Source organism: Archocentrus centrarchus, chromosome 12 (assembly GCF_007364275.1).
Source record: "Archocentrus centrarchus isolate MPI-CPG fArcCen1 chromosome 12, fArcCen1, whole genome shotgun sequence".
NCBI lineage: Eukaryota > Metazoa > Chordata > Actinopteri > Cichliformes > Cichlidae > Archocentrus > Archocentrus centrarchus.
Window position 1 is genome coordinate 20,933,412 of NC_044357.1, and position 26,059 is coordinate 20,959,470.

General features: G+C 41.2%; 1 protein-coding gene across 2 annotated transcripts; it reads right to left on the reverse strand.

Annotated features, from left to right (window-relative positions):
- Window positions 1–382: 382 nt before the first annotated feature.
- tsc1b (TSC complex subunit 1b) lies at window positions 383–25,707 on the reverse strand. Of its 2 annotated transcripts, none has more exons than XM_030742986.1 (22): window positions 25,638–25,707; window positions 20,618–20,833; window positions 19,767–19,870; window positions 19,368–19,520; window positions 18,656–18,800; window positions 18,241–18,395; window positions 18,075–18,148; window positions 17,814–17,992; window positions 17,121–17,239; window positions 15,996–16,158; window positions 15,782–15,903; window positions 15,336–15,429; window positions 15,081–15,194; window positions 13,843–14,482; window positions 9,383–9,426; window positions 7,399–7,565; window positions 6,746–6,928; window positions 6,528–6,638; window positions 4,693–4,815; window positions 4,154–4,341; window positions 2,877–3,050; window positions 383–2,534 (listed from the first exon to the last, which is right to left on the reverse strand). In XM_030742986.1, the coding sequence occupies exons 2-22, from the start codon at window positions 20,724–20,726 to the stop codon at window positions 1,871–1,873; spliced, it is 3,825 nt and encodes a 1,274-aa protein (XP_030598846.1). In that variant the 5' UTR covers window positions 20,727–20,833; window positions 25,638–25,707; the 3' UTR covers window positions 383–1,870. The 2 variants fall into 2 exon arrangements, with proteins under 2 accessions (XP_030598846.1, XP_030598847.1); XM_030742987.1 differs by having other exon boundaries at window positions 25,630–25,645.
- Between the last annotated feature and the right edge of the window lie 352 nt (window positions 25,708–26,059).

Below are 26,059 nucleotides of genomic sequence, written 5' to 3' on the forward strand. Positions count from 1 at the left end.
AAAGTAAGCTAATCTTATCCTAGCAATGTTATCATCTTCAAAAGCTTTTTTTTTCTTTTTTTTTAACTGCCATTTATGGAGGCTCGTTTCTGCCACTGGAAAAAGAAAATTAAAAATTAAATTAAATTTTTAAAAAAAGGTGCTAGGCAGAGCTTAATTTAATTTTGATTTAATTTGATTTCTCTTTTTAACTTACTCTGAGTAAGTCGAAATTTTGATACCCAATTCAAAATTTCAAGTAGCTCAACTGAGGAGGAGCTACTTGAGGTCACTTCCTAAATTAATATCAACAACTGTCAAAAAACTAAAAGAAATTCAAGAGTTGAAAGTAACATCCAACAAAAAAAAAAAAAACCCAAAAAAAACAAGGAAAACTCAGAACTGTAGTGCAAAACATTGATGATCTTTATTGTTCACAGTTAAACACAAGCCACTGCTTTACGAACTTCCTTTTTTGCCATTTTGTCCCAGATTCTCCAGCTCCTGTTTAGAGTCCTGGTTTCTTCAGTTTGTGCTGATTGTACCCTCTGTCTTGGTTTGCTGTAGATACTACGGTTGGCATTTAAAGTGGATTGTTGAACATGCTTTAGATAGCGAGGCAGAAGGAAAAAACAGCAGGAGTTCCCGGTGGACAACAGGATTTAGACGGACTTCCACAGCAGGAGTTTACTTCTAATGCTTCCAAAGGAGAACAGGTAACTCCGTGTTTATCAGACCTGCAGAAAGGAAAAGCCCATCGGATAGGACATGTCTGTTGTCCAGCTGAGTGAACAATTTGTGTTTGGAGATGCCTGAGGTCAGCTAGAATGCAAATGTATTGCTTGGCACTTTCAAAATAATGGTCTTAAATTGAATATCATGATTTTTATCGCTTGGGCTTGTGCAACTTGCCTGGTCAGATTCAAATATAGAATATGTACCCAAAAAGTATTTAAAAAAAAAAAAAAAAAAAAAAGTAGAAAACATTGAATTTATAAAAATGCTTAAAAATGTTACCAGCTTCTAAATCTCACTCACTTTCCTTATTTGCGGAAACACGAATCAGAATGACTGCATCGCCGACACTTTAACATTTGGAAACAAAACCAAATTTCCCTTTGACAAAACTTTAAAAGTTTGTGAGGAAATGTTCAGATTAAGCCCAAGAACAATAAAGTGAGGGTCCAAAGTGTCACTAGAACAAACCGAACATAAACTCAGTCAACTTAAGATCAATTTGAAATGTGATTAAACTGACAAAAAAATATAAATAAATTGTCTTATTTGAATTGCCGCCTTTTAAATTGATAAAAGAAAAAAATGTGAGTAAGATGCCAGTTCACCTAAAATTCAGGCTCTCTCACTCATGACAAAAAGAGAGTTTATGATTTATTAATTCAAGTTTTGAAATGCCAGACCGTTTGAATTCTACGTTCTCAGCCAATGCAAGTGTGAAGAGTGGAATTTTCACAGCTTTTAAGTATTTTAATAAACTCTCTCAATAGAAAGTAGCTCCAATTTAGATGAACTGACTCTAAACATGAACGTCATGGTGCTGTGCGTAGGTAAGATCATGATTCTTTATCACTATCAACTTCCTGTCAGTGCACCTTTCAGCACCTTTGTCTTCTGTCCAAATTCATAAGTGTAGCATGCTCACTGGTAACATGGTGACTTTGCATGTGTCAGATTATCAAAATTCTTCAGGGGAATAAAGCATTATACGGGGGGGGGGAGTAGAAATCCTGTTGTCCACCCAGACGGACACTTAGGGAATGGGACAAATAACACTGAATTCCAAAGAGTCGCTGACATGTTACTCTTGTCGATTTGTAGCTCTTCTCCATCATTAAATTTCAGTCTCCCTTCATCCCGGCTCAGTTCTGTGTCCCTAACTGTGCTCGTGATGCGTTTCATTATAGTCCATGATCTTAAGCTGCTGCTGCCGGGGGCGACTTGACCCCCCCTGACTCCTCCCGCCACTGGGCCCTGCCCCTGCCTTTCTGCAAGGACTTTCCTGGCTGGATGCCTGCTGCTTGGACTCAGAGGCGGGCTCCTTGGTGGGCACAGTGAGAGGAGTAGCAGGGGAAGGGGTCAGGCTGGGTGAAGGTGCAGGGCCGACTGGGGCAATATAACTTAGGCTGGCCATCTCCACGCACAGCTCAGTCTTCAGGCCATGGGCAAGGCCAGCAAGGCGTGGTGGCGGCTGGTCCTCGTCGCACTGGCTCTCGCTCTTGTTGCGGAACAGCTCACGTGCCCTCATGCCCAGGAAGCTCTTGGCACTGGGATAGGAGCCCACGGTGAGTGGTGTGTCTGAGGTGGGCAGGGGAGCGAGTGGGCTGGCGTGAGTGCAGGGCAGCGAGGGCTCCACAAGCAGGGGTGGGACCAGTTCCTGACTGCCGTTGATGGAGTTGGCCATTGACTTGGAAGAATTGCTCGCCTTTGGCTGCCCTGAAGATAAAGTGCTGTTGTTGCCACGAGGGGAGTCATGTGGTGGTCTGCGGTCCGCCTCCTCGTTGGTGTGAATGTTACTTGGTCCATCTGGCACCATGCCACTGTCGAGGGAAAAAAAATAATATTTCAGAGTGCAGCAGCTGGACACTAAAGTCAAAAGAAAATAATGACATGTCAGCGATTTTATGATCAGTGAAAAATAAGTCCATGGACTGGTACTTCTATAGAGCCTTTCTACTCAATTTGAGCATGCAAACTGCTGTTTTACTACAAGCCATAAAAATGTTCATAAAAATGCTTTTTTCTATGCCTAAGTACCTTTTTAACCCACCATTCACACACACACACACACACACACACACACACACAAACTGAGCTGAGTATTTGTCATCCTTATGATCTGTGATTGAGAAACCTTAACACCATCATAACCAAAGTCTCACCTGGAGTCACAAAGCATGTGTGGGTCATCGCTGCCATCTGGTGGTGAGCTGGAGGTGGTGCTGGCTGGAGCCTCCATCTCTACTCTGCTGTAGAGCTGCAGGAGTTCAGTCTGCAGCAGCTGAGTGATTCTCCTCTGAGCCTGATACCTGCTGTCTGAAGCCTGCAGTTCAGCCCTGAAAAGAAAGGGAGAGGAGGCGGGTTTGAGGTGGAAAAGACAAAGAGGGAGAGAGAATATGGGAACAGGAAACATGTGATGTGATGTGGAACTAAGGGGCCGAGCCAACTCCTAAAAAAATAACCCCACAACACAATAACCCCTCCACCAAACTTTACACTTGGCACAATGCAGTCGGACAAGTACCGTTCTCCTGACATCCACCAAAACCAGATTTGCCTATCAGATTACCACTGCTCCAGTGACAGCATTCTTTACACCACTGTATCTGCATTCTGCTTGGCAATGTGGAGCTTGGATGCAGCTTTTCTGCCAAGGAAACCCATTCCATGCAGCTCTTTATGCACTGCTCTTGAGCTAATCTGAAGGACACATGAAGTTTGGAGGTCTGTAGTGACTGACTCTGCAGAAAGTTGGTGGCCTACCACTTTGTGGCTGCGTTGCTGTCATTCTCAATCGCTTCCACTTTGTTATAATATCACTAACAGTTGGCTGGGAAATATTTAGCAGTGAGGAAATTTCCCGACTGGACTTGTGGCACAGGTGACATCCTATCACGGTACCACACTGGAATTCACTGAGCTCCTGAGAGCGAGCCATTCTTTCACAAATGTTTGTAGAAGCAGTCTGCATGACTAGGTCTTGATTTTATACACCTGTGGCCATGGAAGTGACTGGAACACCTGAATTCAATGATTTGGATGGGTGAGTGAATACTTTTGGCAACATAGTGTATAAGCTCAATTCGTCTACATACAGTGAATCTGTGTTACCCAACTTAACAGAAGTGTATTTATCTTCCTCTTATTTTTGGTCCGTTAATGAACAGAAATTGAATTTATATACTTGAGTAAAAGAAACTTAAAAAAAAAAAAAAATGGTTGAAAATGCTTTAGTTCAGTTTCTGCTTCTCTCTTTCAGGGAAGCCAAATGTTTTGTTTGTAGGAAAAATGTGATCTCGCACACTTCCACAACTAGTTCATGTCCTACTTACTCTATAACTTGAAAGTAGTGAACCCACAAAGTGCTGTGTTAAGTTATACAGAAAAGAAATTACATTAAGTTCTCTGTTAGTTTGAACCCTGAGAAACTTTTACTCACTTCGCTTGACATTTTACATCTTCGAGGAACTTCTTTTGCTCAGCGATGAGGTGTTCCTTCTTGGAGAGAAGCGTCTCCAGCTCGGCGACTCTCTGCTGCGCTGCCTCCAGTTTCTGCCCCTGAACCAGCAGACTCTGCCTTAGGGTCTCCACCTCCTTCCTGTAAGATACATGCAGCATCTGGGTCTCCTGGATGTTGGGATTTAAAAAAAAAAAAAAAGCTTGAAAAAGTGAACAAAACACAGACTAACATTTGTGGGGAGCTTTACTATAAACCTGTTGCATTCTACAAGGTAAGTTATCTTCAAATTAAACCTATCAAATGTTATATGGGCACAGTTGTGTTTTTATTTCAAAGCATTATGATTAGCTGCCTGCCTGTGACTTTATCTACCAGAGTTCATGTTGTAGCAAAGCTGAAAATGCTTCACTGGGAGAGTTCTGTTTCACACCCAACAAACCCAATTAGAGTCCATTTTCACTTCAGTACGTCATCTCTGCTGTTCTCTACAGACACACATGAACTTTCTTCCACAGTACCTTTGTGTTATTGGCGTCTGCATGCTGTAATTCCTGCATGGACAGCTTATGCGCCTCCCCAAGGAGTAGCAGCTGCTTGTTCAGGAAGCTCATCTGCTGCTGGGTGCTCTCGCTGTTGCTCAGCTGAAGGACAAATGAGACAAACAATGATGATGGAGGGCAAATTAGCAATTACGCTACAAATACCCTGTCTGAAAGCATTTGAGAAAAGATCTGCATTAAGCATGACAGAAGCGGTCATTAATGATCCAGCAAGGTGCAGCAGAATATTTCAGCATACACGTTATTTTAAAGGAGCTATTTTTGTAAGAAAGAAACCCAAAAGAATTTAACTTTGTCTAAATGCCTTACACTTTATGGCCACTCTGTGAAATCACCCTAAGAAATATCTGGACGGCTAACAGATTAGTGCCTAATGAGTGAGAAATTTAAAGAATAATTCAGATTATGCAGAGGTGTCTTTTGCCTCTGCTTTCGCCCTCTTCGTTGCTTCTGTTGCCAGAAGCTCTTCACAGAAACAGATTTTACACATTAAAGCATGACATCTTTTTGTAAGCTGTTGCTAAAAAAGAACGCCAACTTATATTTAGCCTGAATATCATGAATAAGGACTTTCGCACGACTGTGTGGAAATGCTGTCTGATCCGAAATGAATAAATGCCTCCCTGCTCGTCAGGATTTCGGTTCAGTCTGGGTCAGAGGAGGGAAACAGACTTCAGACAAACCCCATGAGGCACAAAAACACTCAGACCCCCTGCGTCGCTGACCCAAAAATAAAGAGGGTGAGACAACATCTCCAAGGCAACAGAGCCCTGGGACAGTCTGCAGCCTACAGAGAGGTGGCACGCGAGGACGGGGGCATGTTTTGTTGGCGCACCCCAAATCTGACCCAGCTGCCTGTAAGCCCGCTCGTGGTCCTGCCCTGTCCTTTCATTTAGAAAAGGAGAAGCAAGCACACAGAAATGGTTAAATTTTCAGTAAAAACACAACCTTGTGTAAGGCAGTTAGTGATGTCTCAATAGCGGTCATATAGCTTTGTTAGCAAAGACATGTTGGTCTCTGAAATTAAACACTTGCCCTGACACAGAATATGATAGACATGACACGAGGATATCAGATCTTGTCTTAATGTTAGACCAACAAGTCAACACAGACCTCTACATTGATCCAGCAGAGGCTTGTTGGCAGCTTGACTTCAAAACAACCCAATCACCTGCATAGGCCATTGGATGAGCCCTACCCATAACAAAAAAAAAAAAGTCTTAAAGGCTCAGCAGAAGAAAGCAAAAAAGATTATCTGATTTTAGTTTTCCCCCCATCTCCACTTCAAGGTGGTCTCCTTGCACACATGCAGCAGCTTCTAGCCTGGCTGCTGTTTTTAGATTGCCCATTAGAAGTCACATTCTCACCACGTGCATTTAAGCATTTGTGATTTCACCACTGCCTTGGAACTGGCGCAGAAAGCTAACCACTTCTGTGTCAGACTGACCCGACTTTTATGTCAATAACCTGAGGTGAGTGCAGCTGCTCAGAGACCAAACAGCAGTTTTTCAGTAAAAGAATCTACAGTTTTCAATCAGGTCAGGACACCAATGAGAAGCATGCTTGTTGTTGTCGACCGTCCCATGTTTGTGCACTGAGAATTTGTCTCTCTGCCAACAGAGAGTCCTGCTGCCTAAAGGTGAGCATCCACTTTTTAACTCCCTGAACTCTGGCACATGCCCACAGAGTGCTGAAAACTATTTTGCCCTTACAACCCAATCTTTGCTCACCAACAAAAGTCTGACAGGTTTTAAATGATCTCCTGTTACCATATGGCTCGGGTATTTCTTTACCTTGACAGTCATCTGGTTGAGGAGGTGACCAGTGTGACACACTTTGTTGTTGGCCCTTTGAAGCTCTGCCTCCAGTTCATCCATGTTTTTCTGATACTCCTGCAGCTTGCTCTGGACACACAGCATCAATTTTGATAAAAATGAGTTAGGTCTCATATCAGTTATACTATATACAAACCTTGGAGAATTATTATATAAGCGTGACTGTATGTGTGTACCTGGAGCTCCTGGTTCTTGGTGTAGTAGTCGTCTCGGCCCTGCTGCAGCTGTCTGATCTGACTGTGCAGCCTGGTCACCACCGTCTCCCGGTCCTCCCACAGCTGCCTGTATCGCTGCTGCTCCACCTGCAGGCTCTCCCTTAGAGACAGGATGTCCACACTCTGCAGGTTCAGCTGGTCCTTCTACACACACACACACACACACACAAAGTACAAAAGTTTTTAAACCAGAAACTGAGTGAAACATTTTTAAATAATTAACAAAAAGTCATCACTTTGGTTGATTGCTACACATATGCGAATCTCCTTTGTTTACATTTGATTACTGTAGGCAAAACAGGCTTTGTGACTTCTTTGTAACCATTACTTGTTGGAAATTAATCTGTCTGCAAACAAAACCTCAGCTGCAGTTTCATTACTATGTGCTGTAGATGACACTCAGCTGATTAGACAGCTGGTATCATGAAATGCCTGACTGCTTCAATGATCACTGAATACCTCAGATGAGTTTTGTCCCTTTATTTTCATGCGGAACAACAATAAACTGAACAGAAGAATTGAACCAGCGCACTCCCAGTGTATAAACCTTTGTACATTTTGAATATGGTATTTGAAAGGGTTCAATCTGTGATAATGAGCACATGCAAACTTGCCATGGCGTTGTTCTGCTCCTCCAGTGCAGTGGCATTGATGATGCGCCGAAGGAGGCGTCGGTTGCGGACGGCGTGTTGCTCCCTCTTGTAGCGCTCGTACAACAGCTGGTTGTGCAGCAGGAGCAGCTGGCTGCGCAGCGTGTGAAGCTCATCCAGCGGCGCTGAGCCTGAGGAAGCACAGGTAATAATAATGTAATTAACACACACAAAACTAATTAATGGAGTTCATTATTATTAGAGTGTGAAACAGAAGAGGAGCAAAGGTAATGCAATGAAAACTGTGTCTATAAATAGTGAGGTTTAATTTCACTAAGGCTTTAAGGTAGAGTTTAGGTGTAAAATTATATATCAATTGATAAGTGATGTTTTTTTCTAACTACAGAACAGTAAATTAAAAGAACACACCCCCTAAAGTAATTTCAGGTGTGCTGTTTAAGAAAAAAAAAAATCCTAATTTTGTTCTTTTTGCATTTGTTTCAATCATGATCAAACTTTCAATCATGAAATGCTCAAAATCCTGTGGTGGTCAAGACATTTTGCAAAAAAAAAAAAAAAGAGAGCTTTCTGACTCAACATGCATCCAATGAACACTTTAAAAAGAACGTGTGCAATCTAATGCAGCCAGGGGCATCCGCTCTGCCATAAATTCCACATAATAAGCTCAGACCATTTTAGATTTTGCAGACATCTTTAGAAAAATAATGATTTTACTTTATATCTATTGCTGAGATTGTAGTCAGTTGTGAAGGTGTTACTGCACAGCATTAAAGTGAGGTTATATTTTGGCCATAACAGGAAGATAAATAGACTTCTGTTAAGTTGGGTATCATCATACATGATATACATGTATAGAACCTAGTTATTTTTCCCCCCAGTAGTTTTTAAAAAAAAAAAAAAAAAGTGTGCATGCAGCACAAAGAAGTATTCAAATGTGTGATGATGTTTGTTTAGAAAAAGTCGAACCTTCAATGGAAAAACTTCAAGCACTACAATGCAACAGTCTGCAGGATACTTGGTTTCTTTGTGTCTAACGTCTTGTTTTGTGGCTCATTTTTGTCCTAAACCCTTGGCAAAATATGTAAAATTTAATGCAAATTTTGAATTTAAAGAAATTATTTAGGGATTCCTACATCTGCCACTTAAGTTTAAGACATTTTTATTGAGTCCTGTATTTAACAATTAAACATGCAAAAGCGACCGGTACTTTTGGTCTGCTCGGCAGCTCGATGAATAACCTGATGTCATTAACTGCAGGACAACAAAGTGTTTCTGATTAAACATCAACCTGACATTTTTAATCAGCAACTTTCCTGATGTGAAGCCACCTGAAGATTAAAAAAATAAAAACATTCCTAACTTTAAGGTGTTATTTTATCAGTTATTTACATTATACATGCATTTAAAATAATGTACGGGGGAAAAGAACTGGGAACTGGTCTGCATAACTCTGAATACAGTATTTTGCTTATCAAAGAGTGAGAGACTTATTTAGTAAATATATGCTGGAGAGACTGACAGAGGACCTTAACAGTCATCCAAGGGCTCCATGCCCATCAGCCACAAGTGAAGAGTGGAGGTTTTGTTTTTGATGCAATTGAAAAGACATGACTCCTATCAGTCATCCAGGGGAGATTATTAAATTCCAGAGTTGTAATTATAGACTGGCATAGAGTTTTATTCATTTTTCCTTTTTGTGAACTGCAGCTGGCGAAAATTAGTTTCTTATGCTTTGGCATAAAAAGCAGAGAAAACATGTTAACATGAAACTCTGAACTGAACAGGTTCTGCATGACTGAGGGAACGTTTGATAGTTCTGATTGCGTTTTCTGTCCAGTTTGGTATAATTTTAAAATGCTGCAGACATCTTAGAACTTGTGGCAAAGCTTAGTCATGTGTATTATTTATATATTGCTCCATCTGCAGTGATAATAATGGGTTCTTTCATCAGTGTACAATGCTATTCTGAATGATGTGAAGGATTTACCTCCAAAGTGTGTCCAGTCAGCTGATTTACTTGGCAAAGGTAATCTGTTAAAGGAGAGAATTAAAAAAAAAAAAAAAAAAAAAAAAGGCAACAGGTCAGTAACGTGATCTGTTTATTTAAGAGAAAAATATAACAAACTGTCCTTTTTGTGCTTCAATCAATCCACTGCTGCAGGAAAGAAAACCCTGTAGTCACTGAAAAGCAAAGGTTAGCACAGTTTAAAGGCTGGGTTTCTTCCATTTACAAAACAATATATGGACAATAGTTTTGAGGAACCTGCAGGAGCTTTTATGTAGCTTTCAGGACCATCCCTGAATTTTTCTCAGAAGCATAGAATTATAGAAAAATGTCTTGGTAAGCTGAAAAGCTTTAAGATTTCCCTTCATTGGGACTAAGAGGCGACCTCCACAAAAAAAACAAAAACAAAAAAAAACTCATAGCATTATCCCTCCTCCACCAAACTTTACAACCAGCACCATGCAGTCAGGCAGGCTGCCAGATAGAGAAGTGTAATTCTTTACTCCACAAAACAGGTTTCCACTGTTCCAGAGTCCAGTGGCTGCCTGCTTTACGCCTCCCCATCTGATGCTTGGCAGAGTACTTGGTGATTTAAAGCTTGCATGTAGCTGCTCAGCCATGGAAACCCATGGTATGAAGCTCCCCGTACACAGTTTTTGTGCTGATGTTAATGACAGAGGAAGGTTGGAACTCTGACGTTGAGTCGGCAGAACGTTGGCGACTTTTACACACTATGTGCCTCAACACACAACAACCCTGCTCTGTAACTTTGTGTGGTTTGCCACTTTGTGGCTGAGTTGCTGTGGCTCCTGAACACTTCCACTGCTTACAGCTGACTGTGGAATATCATTATTAAATGGTGGCATTCTATTACAGTACCATGCTCTTATTCAGCAAACTCTTTATTACAACCCATTCTTTCACAGATTTTTGTAAAGGCATACTGGATGGCTGGGTACTTAATTATAAATACACCTGTGGCAATGGGACATAATGAAACACCTCAATTCAGTGATTAAGCTGTATGACCAAATGATTTTGTCCATATAGTGTATGTCAAGATATGTCCTGGCCTAAAACCTTCAAACGGAAACAATATTTTAGACAACATGCTTTCTTTCTATGTGTAGTACTGCCAGCAGGCAGCTAGTTTATCCTGGAAGCAAGAAATAACAGTTAGCTTGGCTTTGTAACAGTAACAAGATCTACCGAGCAGAGTCTAGAGTTCACTAAATATCACGCTATATCAAAACTGTTTATGGGGGGGTTAAAAAAATAAAATAAATCTAATGTGTGTTAAGGCAAAAGGTCAGTAACATGATCTGTTTGTTCTATTTTTCTCTTAAATATTTTGCCCTTTTTGTGCTTCAATCAATCCACTGCTGCAGGAAAGAAAACCCTGTAGTCACTGAAAAGCAGAAGTTAGCACAGTTTAAAGACTACAGATTCTACAGCCCCTTTGCCAGGAGCAGTAACTTCCCAGAGACTTGTCACTGTGACTTTGCTTGGACACCAGTCATGACCTTTTCTTAACCCCCATTTCCCAGAGCTTAATATCTTGTGGCAACACTTGTTGAAGAAAGCAATTCAAATGAACTTGAAGTTCTTCAAAAGTATCACAAACAGACTAAATTTATTAAAGAATGTTTCACTCTTCACATACTTAATATTGAGATTATGCTCTCTCTGTTTTGATATGTGGGCTAACTTCATTCTCTCCATCTGCCCGTGTCTACCACAGATAGTCATTTAAATGTGGCAATGGCGAGCGACTAAAAATGAGCGCAGTCCGACTGATCTGGGCCCAGTGCTGGCTTTGCTGACACTGTTTGTGCTGTTGTATTATTGGCTCTGAGGACCAGCCAACTGTGTGCACGTGTGTGTGTGCGCGTGTGAGTGAGTGAGTGAGTGGGGGGGGGTTGGGGTTGGATTTTGAACAATATCATACTTGTTCTGAACTGGGTGTTTTCCTTTGGAACTGCAGTAATAGACTGGAAACAGCCCAAGAAAGGCTCCAGACACTGAACAGCACATCAAAACACACTCCTGAGTTTCTTCAGTGTGAACAACATGTGTCTTACAAACAAATCAGTCAAAGGGCGACCACCTAAACCACAGCAGCATACTCCTCTACATGTGTTATTTTATATTAGAAATACACAGATTGTTGTTTTCGTTCTAAGAACTATATTTGACATCATAAACACTTGTTTTTGTAGCTTTTGTAGGAAATTTATGTTTATACTAACACACTGGCCATTTGCTAACTTGAATTTTCTCTGAAACGGCACCAGGTTAGAATTTGTATTGCACTCACTCCAAGAAATCAAGAGTGACACAGAGCTTTTCTGTACAAATAAAACTAGAACTGAAGATACAGACTCCAGGTATCTAACATTTTCTGACATGTATCTCATGTCTGTGCACACCTCGATGCTAGCTGGCAGTGGGATCCTTATGTACTTAAAACACTGAACATTGAATGATGTTCCAGCATGCTTTTCAAAAATTAATTTTATGATGTTTTGTTTTTTTTAATCACCAAAACAAAGAAAGATTTATCTAATTTCCACAGTAGAACAATAGTACACGATCAATGCACGCTGTTTGTCACAATTAAATGTCTTTACATGTCCTGATTTAGGAAAACAATTGTTGTCATTCATGTGCAGGACCCACAAAACCTCTACTGAATACTTTTATCACTGTGGGGGTTTCATTCTGCCCAGTGTATCCAGTCTGTGGTTCACAACGCACTGAGGAGGTAACAGTTGAGATGACACACTCCAATGGCACCTTATTTTCTCCAAGCAATGTGTACTTTATATGGGACTCAGCTGCCTTAATTGGATTTTCCTAAGTTTAAAGATTTTTTCAACCCATCTAGAAATCGCCTCAAAAAAAACAAAAACAACAATTGGACCCATGTCTCCTTTCTACTTACACTTCCAATTGCCACTTTCTAATTCTGATTTCTCCTCTTCTAAAAAGGCTGTAATAATAAAATAATGCCACTTACTAGTATATGTTTCATATGTAGAAAGATCTCTCACAACTAAATAAGACATTTTATGACTTTAAAATCAGTTTAAATACTGGAAAGAGCCGAGCAGGTCCTGTAGTAGTTGGAGCTAAGAAATGCTGAAATACAGTCACTTTAAATTTATTTCACCTCAAAAAAGGGGAGAAGACTTCAGAAACGACCAAGTCTATACACAAGTTGGCAGAGCTACAAAAACAAGGAGCTGAACTGGTAGATTACTGACTACTGTGTGTATAAGCATAGTGAGGACACCAGATACAATCACTGCCCATTACATTTTTGTCTTGTGAAATCACTCTTTGGCACATCAAGATTGTATGTTAATATTGATAAAGTATGCTGCTTTATTGCATGCATTTATTGTGCTCTGCTTTGCCACAATGTGTAATAACCTTTCTAACATATATCCAAGGCTGGGTCAAGACTGATTCTGGTCTCTGGGTGATCAATCATTGCAGCTCAACTGCATGCACAGAAAAGAGGAAAAAGAAACCATTAATCCTATCAAAATACCGGACACCTTCTCTAGTCTATCCAAATGTGCTACTAATAGGACAGCCTATAGAAGAACTGCAATCAAAATCTGCAGGATCACTCAGAGTTGAGAAATAAACCACTAAGTGCGCACAAAGAGGTGTGGAGTGAGGAGAAGCTGTAGCACCTGTGTCTCCACTGGGTGCACTGGGGCTACTTTTCGCTGCATTTTTTAAAATTTATCAGTGAGAATAATATTCAAAGCATCACTATAAGGACTCACAAATGTCAAATTCCTGGAGGGAGACTGCTGAAACTGAATGGACATGAAGGAATAAACAAAGTGAGGGGAAAAAAAAAATGACCACAAAGAGTGAGGATGAAGGAAGGGAAAAAGTCCCAGCATTTTTTGTTTCTGTCGGCTGGCACCGCATATGAAACACCGGCACACAACCACAAGGTAATTAACACACATAATGCAGCTTACACAAGAATAAATGCCAGTAGGTTGCATGCCTTGGCCCCAAAAAGACCAGCGCAGAAGTCTAATTAGTGAGTATCTAACCAAGCTAGCATCTCCGATCAGCTCCGACAGAGAACCAGCATCGCAGCCATGCAAAAAGGTGACAACCAAACTGAACTGTTTTCACAAAAAAAAAAAAAAAAAAAAAAAAAAACTGCTGGCTAGTTAATACAAAGGAAGCGGGAGGATGCACAGATACATTTGTTGCACCTTGAATCTTGCATCTAACAAAGCATGAAAAAATGAAAACTAATACTATAACTAAGCATCAAATGAAATAAAAAAACTAAACTATAATTTAAAATCCAAAGCTATTATAATCGTGGTTCAGACCCCAAAACACACCCACTGTAGTTATGAGTCTAAAACAAAATGATACAGACTTGAAGTCGAGTCTCTCACCTCTTGAGAACTTTGTCATGGGCGTCACTTCCCTGCTGAACAAGGCGATCCAGCACCTCCAGTGGTGAAGCAGACACTACCCCTTCCTCCTCTCCATCCTCCAACCCCTCCTCCCGCTGCAACAATCTCTCCACGGTGGCCTTGTGCACCGCCTCTGATGTCTTTTGGTGAACAAAGAGTGAAGCTGCCCTCGGCAGAGCTAGGTCAAAAAATGACTCATAGGGCACCGGGGCTGGCGTCTTGTTGCACGGACTCGGGGAGAACATCCCAAACTTGGTCACTTCATCATCCGGGGCAGAGGGGCTTCGGTGCAGGTGGTGATCAATAGGAGTGAAACACGTGTGAAAGGAACAAGACTGATCCAGGCCGAGAGCAGAATTCCTTTCTCCTCCTGCTCCCCCTCCTCTTTCACTGCCAACAGTGCTGCTACTTGCAGTGTTCTCTGATTTATCTGGTGTTGATACAGCATGGTGCGTGTCCCGGACGGGGCCTCCAGGCTGCGTGCTGGAGCGGGTCTTGTCTTGTGTCTGACAGCCAGTCAGGGTCTCAGTGGTGTGATAGAAAGGGGAGTCAAAGCCCCTGATGCCCGACAGATCCAGCTTTTCTTCAGTGAGCTTCCATAGCTCCTCTGTGATGGCAGCTGCAGTAGAAACAACATATGGAGGATTGTGATGGAGTTAAACCTGCATGTATATTCTGAATGTCAGTGTCTACTTAAATATTTCTGAAATCACAAAACAAGTGCCCAATAACAGCTATGCCATGAGAGTGTTTTTTTTTTTTTTAATTTAAGTAGAAATAAATGTTTTAGTCTAAGCAGGTAGCTTTAGAAACAGAGCTTGTGCCATTTGGCAGATGGTTTTGTTAAAGTCGTGTTTGCAGCACTGTAGATGCATTTATTTTTAGTACAAGTGGCTCAAGAGGGATTTAAACCAGTAACTATGCAGAGGAAGCTGAACACAGGCAATATAAACAAGGATGTGTTGGCATCCTGGATATTTAGTTCATGAGCTGAGACTTACCAGGGGAATCTGTTTATATAATTAAAATGTTGATTTAATTAAAACAGATTATCCTACTAACTCACTGTTCTCAGATATGGCATCCATTTTTTTTTTTATGTTTTTAATCTTTTGGGCTAGATTAGACCTTCTTTGGTTGACCTATGGCTTATAGCTGTTATGGCCTGTATTTGCTCACAATGGGAATGAATGCATTTCTGCAAGCTACAAACTCACCCTCTTCCTTCTCCTTTTCCTTTTCTGTTCTCAGCTGAAGCTCCATCTCCTGTTTCTTCATGAAAACTGAAAGCTCTGTCAGAGTCATGGAGATGTTCTCTGCAGCCCCTGCATCTGACCAATGAGAAATGTGTTTGCACATGGTGTCAAAAAATATATTGAGGAAAAAAAATACAAACAGTAAAGCAAAACCTGCGAAGACTACATTAACATAAATGATAATAAATGACAGCAATGACACACATCATGTCTAACCTTTGCTCGCGGCCACTTCTGAACTCTTCTCCAGTTCTTTTACTTGGTCTTGTCTCACCAGGGTGGGCTTTGTGCTCTCCCCGTGTCTCCGATCCTGAAAGTCAGACACAGTTAACAGTCTCATCACGAGATGTATTACAGATTGTGTTCTCCATTTCTTGTGTAATTCTTTGTACATTTTAAAGATATAAAGTTCTTTATTTTTCATTATTAAACAAGATTATGCAAATCATTTTGCCTCTTGTCATTTTTTCTGTTTAGATTTCAGATCCTTATTTAAGTGATTAATAAAAGAAAAGAAAGACAAAATACTGTGAAGAATAATCGCACTCTGCCCACTGTCTTTGTCCTTTTGCAATTTTATCATGCTGGGAAAAAGGCTGGTAAGATTTTTAAATCTGCATTTTAAAAGGACACACTTTCAGAAGGGTGTGGCGAGAGCATACTTTTCTTGGTGGACTGGACTGGACTGTGTTGGCTGGTAAGGAGATTATGGGAAAGTCATCTGATAAGGTGGGAGGTGGTGAAGAAGTGGCTGGAGTGCTGGAGGCAGGCGTTCCTTTTCCTCCTGCTCAAATCAAAAACAATCAGCAGTCATCAGAAAAGACGCTGCAGGACGTCACGTTAGAAAACAGTACAGTGTGATTTAGAATGAGGTACCTGATGTGCAGTGGAAGCGGGTGGGAAGATGTGAGGCACTGTGGGAGAGCTCCAAATTAGGCGACATGCCCCTTGAGGAAGGGGGTGTAGTCATGCCACACAAAGAGGAGGGGCTCCACAGAGGGTCTTTCCCACTGCAGGAGGAGTTGAGTTCACAGGAGTTCTGCAAAGAAGAGAGATGAGGGGGGAAAAAAAATATCACAACATGGATGAGAGTCGCACTGTAAGGTAACAAATTTTGGGAAATATATTGTTCTGTACACATTAAACTATTATAACTCAGTTAACAAAATTACAGATTCAAGTAGATTAGATCATTCCTTGCCAAATGTGAATGAATTAACCATAATTGTGATGTATAGGCCATCATCATGTAACCACACATTAGTCTCTTTCAAACTGTCCAGCACCCTGGATACCCAAGCTGACCTTCTCAAAAAATTAGGATGAAATAGTTTGATAAACTTTTTCATTCTGTTGTTGCATTGTAAGAATTAATTTACTGTCAGATGGTAACTTCACTGAATGATAAAAAATTATTAATTTAATCAGCAGTGGCTGTGGAGCGGGTGGATATGGGTGGAGCAAGCCACGTGTAAAATGGTGGATCTCATACATTTTCCAGATTGTCTGTCTGTCATGATCCTGGGAGAGGAAAATTCTCAAACACACCCCAGGGGGCAGAAAAACACCCAGACTCCTCCCCCGTACAGCTGGCCCAATAATTAAAAAGAAGAGACAGCATCTCCCCGGCAACAAAGTCCTGGTAGTCCTTACAGAGTGGTGGCAGGATGACCATGGGGGCATGGGGGCATGAGCTTGACCCTACCGCCTGCTGATTTTAAGGCCTCAAAAAACTCACTTTTTCCTCTACATTTTTCAAAAACATGGAGGATAGTTATTGCTCTTCTGAAGCCATTTGTAGGCCTTTGGGGACAAACTACCACCTAACTCTGACAGGTGCTATATGAGTGTAAACATGACCCTGTGTACAACAGCCAGCAGCAAGCAGAAGCCTAACAACAATGTGCTCCGGCATTACCCTCTGATCATCAATTACTGACAAAGCCTGCGTCCTAAACCAACCATTATGACACGTTTTGATCAAATTATGGATGAGCCTACCTGCCGTCTGGAGGTCTGCGGGCTGCGGTATGAGGATTGTGTCCCTGAGAAGGGGGGCAAGGACAGGGGTGGGGGCAGCGGCTGCCGTGGAGTCGAGAATGGGGTTGAAGAAGTGCTTCCTGTTGTCAAGAAGATAAATAGTAAGAACAAACCACAAATGGATGCAGCCCACAACTTGAAATCTGTCTCCTCTGTTTAGTGTTCTTTAAAACAGAAAAGTGAACATGTAATACCAAAAATACCTATTAGGGGTCTAAGCAATCCTTTTTATTGATGATTAATGTGCATTTTTCCTGCCAATATTACTGCAAATTATTAACAGTTCAATCAGGCATGATTTTGTGGCCCCTGAAAGGTAACTAGTTGTAGAAATTCTAGCAGAAAAGACAAGCATGCTAAAAACTTAAATCAATAAACTACTACTGTATCCTAACCTGGGCTGTGATGCACACCAATCATGTTTAACACTCATTAACGCAATCTAAACTTTTGGTTGATTTGCAGCAGCTATGTAAAAGGAAAAACATGAAAATGCAACAGGTAATGCCTCTTGTATAGCTTTTTCTTTAGAGATGATTTCATTTTTAAAATAGTATGATTATCCTTATTGGAAATAAATGTACTAGCTCGTGTGTACTCAGATTTTCACTCTAATATTGTTATCAATATTGGAGTTTCACATGCATAACTGACCATAGCTGCTGTGGAGGTCTGTGTAGGGGCTGGAAGTGCAGTCCAGTGGTCGCAGGTGGATTTGGGGATAAAAGTTCTCAGGCATGGTGGAATAGCCCTCCTCGCAGGAGGCCTCCTTGGGATCTAGAGACACTTTGGCACATTCGATGACGATATCATGGATTTCATACTTTTTCCATCTACAGAAAAGCAGAGCATTTATTAGACAAAGTCCTGCAGCAGACGCACAAAAATAAAGAAATAAAATTTAATTTGACTTACCTGGTGGGGTCAAGCTCATGATCCTTGGTTCCTGTCACTAATTCTGGATGAATACGAACGTGTTCAAGCATCGGCTGAAGGTTGGAGACAAATTTAATATCCATCATCATTTTGCTACCAACGCTAATGAAGAGCAACTAAGCACTGCAGCAGAAGCAATACTCACCTTAACTATTTCCTCAAAGGTTTCCATGTTCTCCTTCATGCTGTAATGGGAACGTAGGTAGGACACAAAGTTGCAAGGATACATGCCATAGAGACGGTGGAAAAGGGAATAGACGCTGGCGTGCAGGTGGATTAGGTAAACCTCTGAAACATTGCCTGAAAGTGAGGAAAAAAAATTGTTAGAGGGCCAAAAAAATAAGCTTGCTCAGCACAAAACCTGCATGTTTTAAACACCCTTTTACCTCCTACAGAAAACTATGCAAAGTCAAATACAACGTCCATGAGCCTGTACCAACGAACAAGTTTTAATTCTTAAGCATCAAGTCAGCAAGCTGATGACGACTCTTCAAAATGAACTCAAAAACTTTCAGAAAATGTTTTACTAATATTTTTGAGACATGACAGGAAGTTCCAACCTGGATTCTTCAGGTTCCAGGATGCCAAACGGCCAAAGATGTCAAAGTACTCCCACAGGTGTTGTTTCCCAGCTTGAGGGATCATGGGCAGCAGAGTGATCAGCACTAGCACTCCAGTTATGAGCACAACTACATCTGTATCCGTCTGCCATGATACCAGGGCAAAAGTATTTAAGTTTATGGTAAAGAAATACATTAAACAGGAAAAATAAAAGTTTACCACATTCATCATCTTAGTCTTAATGTATTAGCATACAATCTTCTGACTAGCACTAGTAGAGCTAAGGCTGATGACAGGGGGAAAGCTTTGTAGTTGTTAAAATAATGCAAACCAAAGTATAAAAAACACACTGAATTCTGGCACAGCCCCTCAACTCTGTGGGGCAATTTTTGTTTTAACAATTTATCCATCCTGTGCAAACCAGACTTGTGTCTCTAATGACTTCTGAATGCAGACAGTTAACAAATATTTGCTATTAACAGCTCAAAGATGTGTAAATGAACATCCAGATAAATAACTGCCTAAAAAGCAGAAACATTTTTTTATCTGCTGCTAAAACCTTTTAAATGGCAGCCGCGCACTATGCAAAATTAACTATCATCTAAAAGCAGATGGATGAAAAACCTCTGATCCACATCCATCCACACACACACTACTCAGTGCCTTGACAAGAAGGTTTCTTTGCTCATCGAGTCACATTTGGGTCGTTACCTTTAGGCATTTGAGCAGTGAGAGCAGCAGAGGGTATCGAGCAAGCTTGTGGATCCAGGACGGCTGCTTGCGGACTACATGGCCGAGCAGAGTGAGGGTGGGCAGCCGGCAGGCCTGTTTGGTCATACAGTCATTCATCTTATCTAGAAGGTGCTGTGAGGGAACGAAAGCTGGGTTAGGGTAGCTAACACCATCAGTATTCAGCAGAGACAGCTATTCTTCTTTTTAAACATGTTTAAAACTAACTTTATAAAAGGCCATAATGATCAGTCAATACATACAAGGTCTAATGTTTCTATCAGTAGTGCTTTTCATGAAGTTGGGTTTCTACCCTGAAAAGTGCCACGTCACAGTTAAACTACAATAAACTGCACATAAATTCATCTGAGCTTTTCTCACCTTATCATGTGGCTCTCTGACAGACGAGAGGATATGCACAGCCTGGGCGGAGTTGGTTTCCAAATAGTAGTCCACCAGCGCATTTAGCAGCATGGACCCACGTTCTTCAAGGAAAACAGGAAGGAGATTTTAAATAACAGTGCAATGGGAAGATATTTGGGGTAAGTTAAACCAGATGGTAAAGCAGGCATTATTTAAAGAATCAGGTGAAGTCTTCACACACTGGTCACACCTATCAAAGTTCAGTGGTTCCCACACACAGATTTTACTTAAGTGGGCTGCCAAGATATATAAACTGATTCCAAGTATATTTTGTGATGTATTATTTTATCCATCTGAAAAGATTAACTGCTACTTGAGCAATTGCATAATCGTCTCTTATTTTTAAAATTCAGTCACTGCTAACCAGCTAGCATCCTGTCTCCCATTTCCCTACAGACAGGCTGAGCAGGTTTCCTTCAGCTGCCTCGCAAAACAGTCAAACTCAATGTCCACCTTCTTGGACTGCAGCTCGCATTGAAAATCCATGTTCTGGTCTAATAGCGGCAGGGCCAGTTTGACCAGAACCAGTGGAGAACTGTTTATAGCGCCTCTATGCCAAGCTCACCAAGGCTGCAGAGCTGAACAAGGATTACCACTGCCAGGTGCAATTTAAGACACTGAAGTTGGAGTTTGTTAACAGGATGAAAAACTCACTGAAGCAGCAACTGAATACTGCTCAGTTATTTGCTCTTACAATATGCACACATGCGGTCACACCCTGTGTGACAAAACACTGACTTCTCATTCAAAGGCCCAAAGAGAGCTGAGCCCAGAATAAACCATGCCGACACACAAGTCAAGTGTCCTACCAGTGCTGAGCTGCTCGTTGATAAGGCCTCTGATCTCTTCTAGCTGGTGGAGGTCAGAGGTCTCCAAGAGTGGGAGGAGGTCCCCCACGTTGGGCTGCTCCCTGGCCATGGCGATGGCAGTGCTGGATGTGGAGGCAGCGTCTCTCTCACGGCGTCCGTCCCCACTTGCCTGGAGGACTCCTGGGGCCCACCCACCAATACAGTCTCCAGGCACCGCTACAATGCACCAAGACGAAATCAGAAACATTTCCAAGAATTAGTTTGAGCTCTGATCTAGGATTACTGCTTGCGTGACAATATCAACTCTAGTGGGACACAGGGTCTGTGCTGAAGGGAATTTTCCTAAATGGGGGGAAAAAAGAATTTTACCCTTAATGAGGGGACTTGTCCTTTGTGATAGCTACTCAGAAACAATGGCTCTGATTTAAGTAACATAATGGCTTTGTCATGGTATCCGTATCCTATCAGAGGGAGGTGTCTTGATTTCCTGTGAGGTCAAATTTACGCGTGAATGACTGCATCCATATTTCTATGCACTTTCTAGTTGTAAACAATGAAAATGTCTCTGTTATAAAGACATACAGTAGTCTCTCAGTCTCACCCCACAAAAACCATGTAAAAACACAAATTACACTTTCAAGGGTGCTACATAAAGTAAAAACAATTTTTCCTCTTATTCTGATAATTTGTGAAACAGTTATATTACTCTTGAGTTTATGAAGCCAAACTAACAAAGTTATCAAAAAGTACAACACTGGAAGGTGCAGAGGATTCCCCGGGAAGCGGGAAAAACCCTGACTGAATGATGCCTGTCCATTACCCAACAAACTGGTGAGCACAGTGGAACATTTAGCAGACTTGCATCTCTCTCTGGAGTTGCCGTTGTGTCAATGCATTCACACAATAGCAGCCAGTTAGATGAAAGTTGGCTTAAAGGGAGGGTGTCCCTAAAGGGAAAGAATATAAAACTGTAGTTACAGGTGACATGTTGCTCAGAGCTTGTGCAAACTGTGACGTCAACACAGACCAGTAACCGTTTATATTCGAGCCTGAGGCATTCTGGACTCACTGCAGTCTTCTCCGAAACAACAAGAGGGGAAGGGGACTAACCTGCTCACACACTTGTGTCTCTAACCTGGTGCTCCAGCCATACACACCAGGGTACAAAAATCAAGGTGTGTGCAACAACTTGAAAGGACACCAAAGCATAGCCAACAGCCACATTTTTAACACCGCTGTCAGGGAGCCACTGTTTGCAAGGGCAACAAAGGCAAGAATAAATTAGTTAATGAGGATGAAGGCCGAGCGGCTGCACCAAAGCCACTATGTAGTGAATAAGGAATGATCTGAACATCATCATCATGAAAACCTACTCTAGCAGAGTCCAAGAATTAAAGTACAAGGCTGTAAATGAGCATAACAGATCCCCATTCAGTAATCTATTGTACAAAACAACTGGAGAAATTAATAGGCTTGATTTGAGTGTGTGATAACAGTTTGATAGCATGAATTTACCAATGTTTCAAGTAAAGAAAACTGCTACATATAAACAAACTAAACACCTATAAGACCATAAGATACGGCTGAAAACTCAGAGAAATGGCGCCGGGTTAAGACCATTTTATCAAGCAGGTTATTTATGATGCCGATATTAAAATAAGTATGACATTTAATACAAAATGCAAATGATTTTTTAATAAGAATGGACCGTTTCCTCCAGCAGACATTCTGACTTTGTCATAGCAGAGAAAGCAGAGCTGTCACTATTAATCAAACATTCGACTAAGTCATGACAGTTTGACGTGCTTTTCCTACAGTGACAGGCCAAAAATGTGGAACAAGCCTATGCATTTTGTTTTTGAAGGCAGAAAATTAAATCTTTTCCTCAGGGAAGCACAGGCTCAGCAAGCTATAACCAATTTTCCATCAAAGTCCTGAACCACACGCAGTTTTATTGACATAAACAGACCTAAACCGCCTTGCTCACCAAACACACTGCAGGACAAATAAAGAAAAGTTCAGAGAACGGACTTGGAGCGGATTAAGCCGTGTTGATGGATCCAACTATGTGACCTGCTTCTAATCTGACCTTAAGGAGAATCCATTCAAATCCTTCCTGTTTACTATCCGAGCCCTGAATGAGAAGCTCATTCAAGAAATACATTATATAGTAATTATACAGTATGTATAAGTATGAATGTACTTTTATAAAAAAAAAAAAAAAAAAACACCAGGGCCTAATGTGTTTACCATTTTAGGAGATAAGACTGTTTGTTGTCTGTGATACGTTTAGGCTAGACGCTGAGTCAGCCATTCGAAATAAAAGGAGGCCAGAGGATCCTTGCAAATCTCCATCTGAGAAACAGGCGTTAATAATCCTGATAGGCAGGCCATTATCTTCGGGGTGTCTGCACCCAGCAGCTCCTTCCCCAAAAGGAGTAATGAATCAGCACCAGAGATCTAATTTCAGCTCTTAAACCACATCCCCTAACAAGTTAGAAGATGATGGGACTCAGTTTATCCACTGCTGGTTGTGGTTTTTTTTTTGTTTTTTTTCCCCCTCCTTGTTTTTGTTTTAATAGCTCACAGGGAGTAAACTATCACTGCAAAATATTGAATCTTTCACTGTGGAGTCACATGCTACAAAAACAAAGATAACAGGAGCTAATCTGCAGAAAAGAAATGAAGCAACATCCAGTGTATTTCCACTGAAGTCATGTGTCACTGCCCCTCTGGAAGGAAACGTGACAAAAATCAGTCGCTCTGGGACGCTCATATTCAAAACAAATTAAAATGAGACGATAAGTGTTCGCACATGTTCCCGTTTGTTGACTCACAGACAAAAGTCACAGCCCAGTTGTCTTCTTTTATCAATTAACTGCTGAGTCACGGGGTTGAGAGTCGGGGTGTGGAAATAAAAGAATCTTGCAGGGACAGGTCAGTGGTGTAAACATGAGTTAGCCTCAGTGTGATCTCAGGCAGCTTGGGAATGCTCAAGAGCAAACAAAGAACCTTTATGCAGTCCGAGCGCTTCCATGTACACACTGAAAATTATATTTGGCCATGCGCGAGCTGTTAGCAGCAGCCTTCTATTCTCCTGCATGAATATTTAAAAGCACAGTGATAAAGAAGGCAAAACGGCCTGCTCGGCCCATTTGAATACATTTTTAAATCAGATACAGGCTGCAGAGGTTTACTAGACTGAACAAGCATACAACAGATATTCCATTACTGCGTTATCTAATGATCGGAAAAGGGAAAAATTCCCATTAATTTTTCCCAGAATTCAGTAACAACCTAAAACTGCTTCTTTTGTTTGACAAACAAACCAGCCCACTTATGCCTACTTGTTTTCGCCCCATTGTATTAATTTTCTTACTGATTTTTTTTTAAGTCTATAAAACATCTGAAAACAGCTAAAATGTCTGTCGCAGTTTGCAAGAGTCCAAGGAAAGGTTGCAAGATTATGATTAAGAAAATGATTAATTACTATAGATGCAATTAATTTTGTCAGGCACTAATTAATTGAATAATCACAGTTAAAATAAAAGCAGCAGGTCTCCGCATGTTGTAAGCTCAAAATGAATGAACAGATGAGAGTACACATTTAAAGCATATTATGCACACTTGTTCTTAGACATGAACTCCTGATAATGTAAGAATGAGGTCTGGATGTCTTCCTTGTAGCTCTTCTGATTCAGTCTCACTGCTGTGTACTTTATTATAGTCTGTGTTGGGTTAGGCAAGGGGTGCTGTCTGGGTAGTGTACATGTGAGGCTGAACACATGACATCCACTTGCCTCATGTAAGTTTACCAGACAATTACTAGCACCACTGGATATCACACAGACTTTGTACCACAAAGCCGGCAGGATAAAGACTGTCAAATGTCCTCTTAACTGAGCTGGACATTTCAGGGTAGATTCTTGATAAGTTCAGGGCTTCACAACTAATGAGGATTTAATTTAAGCATGCACAGGAAGATTGCAGGCTAGGTCATACATGGTATAACATTTTTTTGAAATGTGAAACCAGTCTCGGCCCATTTATTATGATCAAGTTGTTAGGGTGGCTTAAAAATCAAAATAAATATCACAGATGAACAAAAAATGAATATTCTAAATAAGTAAAAGTGTCATATGTAAACATCTCTTCAGGCAATGTGTTATGTTGGGATTTTTATATATATTGCAAAGGCACAGCTACTAGTGCCGGCGTGTTAACAGCTTAGGCAATGTGACAGGTAGAAACGAGACATGGCGACATGGTGGCAGAGAGGTTGAGGGGGTCAAGCTGTGAAACTAGTGACCCATTTCGTCTCTGGAGTGATGGAAAAGAGGACGGACATTGACAAGCCAACGAAAAACAAAAGGATATTAATGATTGGCATGACAATATGAAAAAGCTGCTGAGGTGAATTCTGGTAATTTGCTGGTTGTGAATGAGACACTGCAGAAAGCAGCAAAAGGGATGCATAACGAAGCGTAAAAAGACAAAAAATACACAGAAGCCGTGATGACAGAATAAATAGTGGCGTGGATGAGGAGAGTCGTACACAGCCCGGACAGGCCGAGATCTGGGGCTGAAAAACAGCAGAGCTCCTCGCTGTATGTGGACTGACCAGTGGCTGCTGCCTGTCGTAAACAACTCGGAGAGAACAATGGGCAGGGTTGGGTTGACTTTATCCGATTATAAAACTATGTAGGCACCCCTTCTGTGGCAAACCGAGCACTGCTTAAAAACCCCTCAATAAAATCCAGATAAAATCAGGATGAAACGTTTAAAGCGTGAACATATACCCATCACTGGTCTTCCCAAAAACAAGTCAGTCCCACCGCTGAGAGCTAACGTTAGCTGGGAGCAGCGACCCACACTCGGCGGAGAATTCCCTCTGCCTGTCAGCCGCATTAAATCAGCCAAAAAACAAGCAAAACTACTCGCGTTCACCAGAACGTAACATGTTTGTTGAGATTCGCAGTAAGAAAAACAGGCAAGACGTTAAAAAATCGGACCTGTTTACCTGTTAGAGTAGCTGCACTCCACAGGGCGCCGCCATCTTGAACAGCTCACAGCCCATCCCACCGCGATCAGCCTACGCTCTCAGCCTGTATGCAAAAGTAATCCCTTAATTTAGAGCACTGCGCGTCATAACCGCAACTTTTACACGTCAAAATCAATTTACTTAAAAAAAATAATAATCTAAAAGTTTACTGGTCGGCCTCTACTAAAGCTAGAATTAGCACTTGCATTACATATTTTTATATTTTAGCTGCATTGCAAAGCTAAGTAAAGCTAATAATGTTTTTCCAATCTTCCTATTGGTGCATGGATGAAGCGTGCGTGATGCGGTTTTCGCGTGACCATTAGTCGTTTTTTCTTTTCTTTTTTTTTTTTTTTAACCCAGGTGGGAGTTAAGGAGGAGGCGGTATGGAAGCTCATCCA

Bases quoted from the DNA above. Each gene is read 5' to 3' on its own strand.
- tsc1b (XM_030742986.1), bottom strand. From the start codon at position 20,726: ATGGCCAGGGAGCAGCCCAACGTGGGGGACCTCCTCCCACTCTTGGAG. The intron at 19,871-20,617 runs GTAGGACACTTG...TTTTCCTTGAAG, and splicing joins CAACGAGCAGCTCAGCACTG to AACGTGGGTCCATGCTGCTA. The intron at 18,149-18,240 runs GTGAGTATTGCT...TCCAACCTTCAG, and splicing joins CCTTTGAGGAAATAGTTAAG to CCGATGCTTGAACACGTTCG.